Raw genomic sequence first — 10,544 nt, forward strand, 5'->3', positions numbered from 1 at the left:
CTGCTGGAGGTTGCTGCCGAAGGCTGCAGGTGGAGGCTGCAGGTGGAGGCTGCTGGAGGCTGCTGCTGGAGGCTGCTGGAGGCTGCTGAGGCTGCAGGTGGAGGCTGCTGGAGGCTGCTGCTGGAGGCTGCTGGAGGCTGCTGAGGCTGCAGGTGGAGGCTGCAGGTGGAGGCTGCTGGAGGCTGCAGGTGGAGGTCTGGTGTCGCTGGTGTGGAGCTCTCTCTCCAAGCTCTGGGCTGCATTCCATGTCCCTTACTTGATAGCTCCTCAGGACTCGACTGAACCGGATGCTGGAGCCTGTACGTTGCTTCGGCCCTCCTCACTTCGTTGACACCTTTCCCTAACCCACCTGCTTTCTCAACTTGCCTTTATGATCTGTTTCTTCCCCTTCACAGACACAACAGACCCAACCAGGTGAGTTCAGTAGCAGTACACATCTAGAAATGTTAAGGATACTATTACAATGTGAAAAGTGGTTGTTGAAGAAATAGTGTACAAAGTCACCAGAAATCATATTTGTTATCACTCCTATTCACACACACACAGACACACACACACACACACACACACACACACACACACACACACACACACACACAGAGCAAACCTGACTCTCTAGCACATACACACACCTGATAAGTGATTCCACATAATAAATGATAAATATCATGTCCTAACCTCATCACCATGTCTCTATCTGGAATTTGTGGGGGGGGAGGGCTTTCTCCATCCCTTTGTCCTCAACCTTTGACCTCTCTTGTCTAGATGTCCAGTTCCTTTCTTCTTCTGTGCTACATGTCCTGAGGTCCCTTCCCTCCGTTGTGGATCAGGTCTTCTTCTTGCCTCTCTTGTCCTCTCTTTGCCGTCCTGCTGCTGTTTCTGCCGTTGGAGGTTAAGGTCGAGGGAATGTCCTGCTTGCTCTCCCAGACTAAGTACTGCATCCTTTTTATCACTATGTGGTCAAATGAACATGAACTTGTAGATAATACTCCTAAATATGTCAACGGACACAGGAGAGAGAACAAGATCAACAAACAGTTACATCAACAAGAAAATCGTTTGGTATTAAGCAATATACGTGAAATATTGCTAAGATTTATTCAACCTCGTAGCCCATATGTTTCTAAAAAACATGAAATATTTATTCAGAAAAAGAAAAGAAAAGTGAGAGAGCAGCTTACTGCCTGTCACACCCTCTTATGATGTCACTTCCTCATAAATATGTCCAAAGGATCAAACCATTGTTTAATTGTGAGGGGGGGACTTGGTATTTCATTTTTACGGGGTGGAAAGAAATACAAGGACAGGGGTAAAAGCCTACATCTTAAAAAGAAATAAAATGGATTTTCCTGAGAAAATGTATTATGCATGAAAAGTGGGCCTTTACAATAATTTTACAAAAACAATTGTGTGTACTCAAAATGAGTCTATGCTATTGATGCTATGCTATCTATGCTTGGGCTAGTCCTTTTGGAGTTATTGCTATTTGCGTGATGGAGTTCTTAATACTCTTAAGAAACGCCATCATAACTGGACTCCGGCGCTGCTCCATGCTAAAAGCGCATTTTGATTGACAGCTTGATGGATGAACCCACCGGCAGTTGGGGGGGGGGGGGCTCTTCCTGTGTGTGTCTGCCCTGAGCCATCATTAATGTCTTTTTTCTTTTTCTTTTACAGTTCCATTTGCATATTTTACCAACTATGATGTGATACAAACAATCAGACAACAGTTTGGCATCCTACTTAAAAAAATCCATGAATATGGGAATATTAATTTCCTCTTAATGAGCAGTACAACGTTGCGTAATGATGACATAACAAAAGTAAACTTAAGAAGAAGGTACTTAAATACAAAGTAAGAAAACTAAATAAGTAAATATTAGAATTATGTATGTACAGTATAAGAATTGAACTAAATGTTTGTGTGCAAACCAACACTCACACCTGATAAGTGATTCCACATAATAAATGATAAATATCACATAATAAATATCTTGTTTAATATCTAAAGAGCCACTTCCCTTCGCCTCTCTCCTTCCCTTTGTCCTACACCTTAGGCCTATCTTGTCTAGATAGGCCATATTATCCCATTTATTAATAATATTTTCTCAGATATGTCTAAATGTCAGTTGTGGACATTGTAAACATTGCATCATTTCTTGTCAGTAACAACTAAAACAGTGACATACATGTCCTCTCCTTAACATTAACTAATATTTTGGCTCTGTTTGTGCCGAGTTAGACAGTCAATGACTGGGTACCTGGGTACCCCACCTGGTACAGCACCAGCCATTCAGAGAGGCTCGGTCCCTAACGCAGCGGCCAAAGGTTCGACTCCGACCTGCGACCCTTTCCCTCATGTCCTTCCCCCTCTTTCTCCCCTTTCATGTCTTCATAATAAACATGCCACACAAAAATCTGTAAAAAGATAGTCAACACGTATTAGGCTCCACCCCCTGGGATTTAACTCAACCAATGAGATTATTTCTCTGGGATAAACGTTAATGGATGACTGGTAGCATGTTGGCGCCTCTGGTGCAGCTCTGCGTCTCACAACACTTTGGACAAATCCACCACAAACTGATCTATTCTTCTGTTTGATGAAGATTCTGTCACGTGTCTTATGTTTATAATATGTTTAATATGCAGTGCTGTAATATTCACAATGTTGTCACATGTAGTGGTTTGGATTTCCTCCGAAACATGCTGATGGGGTGTGGAATCTGTACTGGACTGTATTGGATTTTAATATAGTGGTGACATAATATAATGATATACAAAAGCCTAGTCAACAGACTGGCTGGTCTGAGCTACCAAATACTACTACTACTACTACTACTACTACTAAATCTACTGAGTCTCTGACACATTCCCAAACAGGAACATGGCAGTGATTTGCCTCTTTTGTCTCTCTTATGTTTGTTATTTGCATCAGCAGTCGTGTTGTGTCTCCTTTTGGTCAGGTTCTTTCTTTGGGGGTGTTTTGGGTCTCTTTGTAGTCAGGTTGTCTCTTTTCACATCATTTTGGACTGTAACCATATGTGTGTCTAAAACATTGGAAGAGATAGAACAGATAATAAATCAATAACCGTAAAGCTAAAGGACCACATTTCCTAAGAAGTCCATACACAGTACAATGATGAGATGTGAGAAGTCTTTGAGTTCCATTCATTCGGTTTAGGTGGTGCTGGGTAAAGCCTGGCATGTACAGGACCTGCTGGACATGTCCACCAGATAAGAACGTGTTTGCTGATGTTGACTGCTTGCGCTGGCTGGCAGTTGACAGCAGAATGAGTGGCCATGACGGGGAAATGTAGGAGCAGACACTGTAATCAGCCTGTCCTTAGGGCTTCAATTACTTTGCAGATGCTCACACAATACCTTCCCTCCTTTCCCTCGCCGCGATCAACCCGATCTGGATCTTATAGCAGCAGGCAGCAACACCAGTATCACAGCAGATTATGGAGAGGGACACCTCGGAAGGGAAACATCATGTTTTCTGATGCAATGTACTCAAATATATAAAGTATAACGCTAGACATTTTCTACAATTTGAGCTAGGAGTGCAAATCCAAAATCCAACCATTTTCTAAAGAAAAATACAGGTTTCCTTTGGATCTCAGATTGTTCATAGAATAGACCACGAAGCAGAGGGACGGGAAGTTATTTAAGCTTGTTTATTTAGGTCATGTACAATAAAGCTTCATCACATGAGCCTGTTGAAAACTGTGTACAACACCCCTCACATACACAGAATACAAGAAACACGCAGCATGTCGGCCTGCTGAAAGCCACGGTGTGCAGACGTATGTTAAGTCTAGAGCTGAGACTAGGAGTTGTTAGCAGCAGCAGCAGCGCTCTCAGGCCAACCCCCCCCCCCCCCAGGTTCTCATTGGTCACCGAGAACCCTCAGGTTACACTACAAGGCGGATGGGAACACAGACTACAAGAAAAAAACTAAATCACAGACATGGGGATTCATTCCTGATTATCAGCTTCCTTTCCTACAAAAATATGCACAAAAGATCTGAATATACAGAGACGGAGAGATTGACAAGCAGCCAGCAAGCCATGATCTACAGGAGCAACAGGTCTCTTACACAGAGAACAGGAACCAGGAAACAGGCCCTTGCTTCCTCGGACTTGGGCTGATTACTACTATGGCTCCATTAGCTTGGGCTAGTCCTTTTGGAGTTGGGTTACATTGAAGGAAAAATGCATTTTGGGTGACGTCTTTTTATTTTTGTTTGTGTTGAATCTTCCATCAGCTTGTACTTGTATGCAGGAATATCTAACGGTGTAATCCTGGACCTGATGCAGTGGTTCCTAACGCCGGTACATGGGACGCTGTCTGTGAGCGTGAGGAAACATGATACTGCAAATATAAATATTATTTAGACTACATTACAGGCAGTTATATTTTGAAGGTGAAGTGAAGCAGGTCATCCGTGTACACACTCATCAGTTCATCACCATCCACACACCACTGGGATCTCCAGTAGGACTGGAGAACAGGTTCCAACGTGAAACCGTTTCAAAAATTACCATGTTTTTTTTTTTTTTTTACTGGAATCTTTTGGACAATTTGGTTTTGAATCCGATCATCTGTTCCACCTTTAACATGTGCAAGTTTTGTTTCCGTAGCAACCACCATCGTAACAGGTGCCTGCTGTGTTGCAGCCGAGGAGAACAGTAAGAGTTTAAATCAAACTTGAATTGAAATAAAACACAATGATGTGTTAAAGAAGCACTCCAGCCGTCAGAGAATGAAACTGGAGAATGGCTTAAATCACATTCCTAAATTGGATTTTAAAATTCAAAACAACGCCCAACACTAATCTCCAAGTACGAGCTAGCTAAAATGAGTCAAACGCAAAAACATTGCGTTACTATGTAAAGTGGTGCTGTCGGATTGTCGGGAACAGTTGGAGAGCTGGATGGACCCCCCCTGATACCAATCAGAATCAACAAAAAAAAGGACATCACCCCCTGTATAGATTTAGAAAGTGTCCGGTGTTTTCGGGTCGATGTTTCATAAGATATGTAAGGGAGATAATCTCTTGACAATTAAAGAAAGATTTTCCCTCCTCACAAAGCATTTTGTCCAGTGGCTCTCTGAGGGTCTAACAGATAGCATAGCATTTTGGCTCTGTAGCTGGTTATGAATGGGTCAATGTAACAGGCTACTTTAATGCTTGATGTGTAGCGAGGAAGGCAGTGCAAAACAGCTGGGTACACGAAGAACTCAGAGGGACGGGACATACATTCATCTGGGCATGGAAAACACTCATGAAGGCAAATGACCTGCAATAAATTACATCATAACTCCTTGAAGCATGGAAATCATTTACACACACACACACACACACACACACACAGAAGAAGGTCATGTAAGAGAGTAGGGAATAAGAGACTGTACAAATACAATGGGTAGAAATTTCCAATTAAATGAATTATTAATAACACACACACACACACACAGAGAGAACAATTACCTTGTAACACAGTCTCAGGGAATAGAAAACTTTGGGTTATATGATAAAACATGTTTGACCAAACCATTAACTAATAAACCAAAAGAACGGGGCAAACTATATCGAAGATTCCACTGCTGAAGTCCCAAAATAGTGCTGTTAGCAACGAGTCATTTCTTAAATCTAATTATATTACTGTAAAAAAGTGCTGAAAACAAAAGATGCTTTGCTTTCACACCATTATTGACTCTAATATTTACCCTATATGGGCTCCTTGCTCGCAGCAAAACGTATACTGAATAATTATTTTCCTTCCCCAAAGTTGAGATGAATTAGACAAGTAGACCACAGAAATGTGGACATTTTCTTAAGTTCTTATGTTAAAGCAGTTACAGACAAGAAAGCAAACTGAATTAACTGCTTACAATGACATTATGAAGCCACAGAAAAACCGAACTGGAGGATTCACATGCAGCACTAATGAGGGCAGATAATATTGAAGCTCTCAAGTTTCCCTTTAAAAACCAAGAGCATGGAAACAGCATCACATTGTGCAAATTAAACATCAATAACATGAATCCTTAGGGAGGAAATTCCATCACCCATTCTTTCCTTTTCATGTAAAAATTTAAAGACATGTGACTCAAACCCTGGACCCAACATACCCATTATTTCTTAATGGAATTCCCCATTCTCAAAAACAAACTATTTTGTTGGGGGCCATGAGCCCAAAGCACATGGTCCTCTTCTTATTCAGTGGAGCGCCTCCACACAGATCTGCTCCTCCGTGATGTCATCCAGCAGTTGCACCTCCACAGGGCTACATATGTCACTGTCATAGACCTCTGCCCCCATCAGGGCCTCTTCCTCCAGGCCTTCTCCTTTGCCTTTAAAGCCTTGCTGCTCTGAAGGAGAGGTGCTCTCCACTGACTCCAGGTCTTCAATGCCTGCCCGGTAGTGGATCATCAGCAGGGTGAGGGCCTGGAGTCTCTCCCCAGACTTGGCCAGGGCAGTACTAATTAGGGCCTTACGCCGGACATCTGTGGCCTCCCTCTCCTCCAGCAGAAGAGCGTTATTGTGCTCCAACTCCTGATCAATTTCCTGCTGCAGCTTGTCCAGCATCAACTCAAGCTTCTGGGAGCGCTCATCTGTGGGCAGCCCCCGGTACAGGTCTCGGCCTATCTCCTTCACAGCAATGAACACACTGTCATCCAAACCACCTTCCTTACGTACAAGTTTACTGCTGCCACCACTGCCGATGGGCTGCTTTGAGGGGCTGGCGCCACTGGTGTAGGTCTCAGTGTCGCTGCTCTCATTGTCTGAAGTGTTGGGGGTATGCTTGGGTGAGGGCTCCACCACTCCAGGCACCACGTCAGCCACCTGCTCAACCAGCCGAGTTTTGGGCACCTGGCGGAGGTTAAGCAGGCGGGAGCTGGTGTTGATGATATGCCGAGTTAGGCCAGTGGTGGCCCGGTTAATGGTTGATTTGGCCTCAGGGTCAGCTCCGCGACGTTCAGTCGCTGCCACACAGAGGGGATTTTCAGTGAGGCACTTGTCCTGGCACTTTTTGTGGCAAACGTAGGCGCAGATCATACATTGAGAGGCTGCCTTGGTCCAAACCTTCTTTTTGCAGTATTCACACCACGTGGGGTTTTGGAACTGGGTGTCCTGAAAGTTGTGACGAACCTCCACCAACTGCATGGTACTGTAGGCCAAGTCATCACGCTGTGCAGTGGGGATTTGCTCCCTCTCCCTTAGATCCTCATCATGAAGACTGCCCTCCCGCTCTTTTTCTGCCAGCCCTCCTTGATACTCAAACTCACCCTCAGCTAAGTAACAGAAGTTGAGAGTAACATCTCCATAACACAGCTTCTCATTAAAGCCCTTGTGGGTGCCGAGGCTGCGTAGAGCAGTGCGGCTGACATTAGCTCTGGGCTCTGGAGGCCCTAACCTAAAGGTGCTCTGGTACTCTGCTGAAGATGTGGCCATGCATTCCAGGGCTACATGTTCCAGCTGGAGGCTGACATGGCCCAGGCACAACAAACTTCCCAGCTTAAAGGGATCTTTGCACCACAGGGCCACATTAAGGTACTTATGGTTGCTCTCCACCTCAAAGACAACAGAGGCCTTGGGCCAACGTGCTGTATGGTTACGAAACATGGTTTCTGGGGATTCCCAGAGAGAGTGGTCCTCTAGACCGTCCCGTGTGTTGCAGGAGCTCTCTGAAGCCTTTTCCTTAGCTTGATCGGCTTTGCTGCTGCTGGTCACAGTCGAAGGGACTGGCAGGTCATCACTGGACTCTGCTGGCCTGGTAGACTGCTTCGCCTCAGCTTGTTTGACACCTATCTTCTCAGGGCCGGCTTTTTCCTCATTGGCTCCGGGGAGAGGAGACTTTTCTGGAGATTTTTCAGACGCACTGATGGTGGTAGTAGTGGAAGGAACAACCACAGTGGTATTGGTAGTTGTAACAGAATCAATGCCTTCCAAAAGACTGGTTTCTGATGAGGCTGATGTCAACCTTATCTGAGGTCTTGGTGGCACTGGGGGGCGAGAAGGTGGAGGTGGGGGAGGTACAGTGGGGCGTTGCAGAACATCCACTGAATCACTACAAGTCTTATGTGGTGAGGGCTTTGGTGATTCTTTGGGATGGGGCTTTAGTGGTGACTGGAGACCCACAAGGTTTAACTTTCGGTTAAGGATGGGGGATATGGTACCAAGGGGCTTAGAGGCCAAGTTGGCCACAGTCCTTTTGGGGCTTTGGTTTACTGTAAGTAAGGAATCCTCCTTAGTATCACTGGTATTTGCGGTGCTGCTGTTAGGGACACTAGTCTGGCTCTGTTTGGAGTCCACAATCAACTCTTCAAACTCAGAGTCCATGTCTTTGCTGTCAGGTGTGTCAGAAAGGGTGGTGATGGGGGCTGGGTCTTCTTCATAACCCCCTGGCTGAGAAATAAAACCAGTTTCCTCTAGCTGCCCAAACCCTTCCTGAAGAGTTCCAAGACTTCCAAAAGAGGGAGTCTGGTGACGAACCGGTCTCTCATAGAGTACCACCACTCTGTCTCCAGCCTGCTTCAACAGTTTGGGCACTTGGACTGAGGATGTCACTTTGACACCTTTCAAAAGTAAAGAACAGAAAAAGGTTTTCAATCAGTAATGCAAATAACTGACGGTTTCACCATTTTCTGCTGAACAATAATTTAACATATCAAACCTCCGATGGCGATGAGCCGATCCCCCCTCTGCAGGTCTGCCAAGGCAGCAGGGGAGTTGGGGGTGACTGTCTCAATGCTGACGTGCACTGCATCCCCCTCGCTGGCAGGGACGTGCCGGAACGTCATCCCCACACTCCCACAAGGCCCCTTGATAACCTCCGTCTGATAAATACATGTAACAAGAAAAACTGTATGACATCATGCAGTGGAGGGACTGTAGTGTTCTGTATCTTTTTTCCTAGCGTTTCTTACTTCTTTTTCTTATATTTATGGACAATCCTATGAGAATTTTAGACATTAAAAGATACAAGAGATTTGAATACTGTGTTTTGAAAGACTCTTTGGAGGACTTTTAAAGGGTGGTTGTAATATTGTATGATTAATATGTATGGTCATTATGTCCTTTATCACAGTCATTATTGCATTTTCTTAAACGTAATATGGTTATGTTTATAAAATTCTTATCTATGGTAATCTATGAGATGGTCCAAATCGTTTGGTGAACACAGGTTTCAATGAGTACAGAATAACAATGTACTAAATAGATCAGTTTAAAGGTTCAACTCTAAGTATTAAGTAATAGCTTAACCAGTACAGATTTAATTCAACTTCCACAGTAGGTCTTTGACATGTATTGTACCTTGTATATTTCTTCATGTTGAAGGTAAATAACATGAAGAACTAACAGTCACTGCCAATCTCTACAGTCCAGAATAAAAAATGAGAATAGACCGCAAACTGACAAATGCTTCAAGTACAACACTGACATCTGCCTTCAGCACTTTGATGAGAGACTCAAACTGAAAGTGGCAATTCTGTGGCAAGAGAGAGAGCTGCAATTAAGCCCCCCCCCCCATGGCTACCGTAATAACAACCACTGCACACAGTCCAAGTCACATACCCCCCAGCACACCTGCTGTGATGCATTGGTGACCTGTTTTAAGCCTGACGGGCCGTCTATCAAGTGACAAGAGCATTTACACGACCAAGAGACTCGGCTCGCCTCTGCTGATAATCAGCGGTGTAGGCAAACACCTCGGCTATTCAAACTCAACGGTGGAGATTGTAATGTTACCAGATACTTACGTACATGGTAGATATTTCCTGGTACAGAGAAAAGGCTAGCCTAAAGGAGGTGGAGGAGGAGGAGATGAAGAAGGATGAAGATGGTACAGGTGTAATGGTTTAAAAGGAAGAGGAGGGCTGACATGACATGGGTAGACGGAGACGAATGACTGTAATTTCCCCGGCTGCCATTTGTTACGGTTCTGGAGGAAGGCAGTGATTGAGTTAGAGCTGGCCAAGAACGAGCAGATGATCTATACAAGCTGGCACGGGGGTGGGGGGCTCTGGGGTGGTCCTGATCACCTAATCCTCTCCACCTATGTATGTTAATGATGATGTACAGCTCATTCGTGTAGTTATTTCTGTTTTCTGCACTCTGGTACAGTGCAAGAAAGAAAATGAATGCTTAACTAAACAAAGCTGCCGTGTTAATGTACAGATTAAAGCACGCCGGAAATTAGATAAATCATAAAATAATGACAAATACACCCTCTATAATGCTTTTGACCCTGTGTGAATTGGATTGGCTGATTAGATATTTGCATTAAAAAGCAATCGCTGATTGCACTGAATGGAAGTCTCCCAAGCTTTCTCCCCACTACATAATCTCAAACTTTATCACACTGCATGGAATTATCAGTATCTCTAAATACTGGTAAGACTGTATATCATGTTCTTTGATGGTTTTGTGATCCCTCATTCAGGAGACAATATATTTTTTTTTTTTTTTTTTTTTATATAACATCTTTATTAAACTTTTCTATCAAAGGGCACATACAGTATAAAAGAAGAC

The 10,544-nt window shown here is 44.1% G+C and overlaps 1 protein-coding gene and 1 long non-coding RNA gene across 3 annotated transcripts in view; one reads left to right on the forward strand and one right to left on the reverse strand.

Annotated features, from left to right (window-relative positions):
- pdzd8 (PDZ domain containing 8) overlaps positions 1–10,544 on the reverse strand; it is a 43,100-nt gene that overhangs the window by 6,560 nt on the left and 25,996 nt on the right. Inside the window, exons 4-5 of one of the 2 annotated variants that reach the window (XR_004660091.1) lie at positions 8,686–8,848; positions 5,477–8,587 (exon numbers count right to left, since the gene is read on the reverse strand). Coding sequence is in view for 1 of the 2 variants with exons in the window: in XM_034897915.1 (XP_034753806.1) it covers positions 6,228–8,587; positions 8,686–8,848 (2,523 nt within the window). In the remaining variant the exon portion in view is untranslated. Of the gene's footprint in view, positions 1–4,958; positions 8,588–8,685; positions 8,849–10,544 lie in introns of those variants that run through there. The other variant, XM_034897915.1, reaches the window with a different exon arrangement.
- Positions 4,565–10,544, forward strand: part of LOC117960204 — a 24,221-nt gene continuing 18,241 nt past the window's right edge. The window contains exon 1 of the long non-coding RNA XR_004660094.1: positions 4,565–4,655. This is a non-coding gene — a long non-coding RNA (uncharacterized LOC117960204). The remainder of the gene's footprint in view (positions 4,656–10,544) is intronic.

Source organism: Etheostoma cragini, chromosome 17 (assembly GCF_013103735.1).
Source record: "Etheostoma cragini isolate CJK2018 chromosome 17, CSU_Ecrag_1.0, whole genome shotgun sequence".
Classification (NCBI taxonomy): Eukaryota; Metazoa; Chordata; class Actinopteri; order Perciformes; family Percidae; genus Etheostoma; species Etheostoma cragini.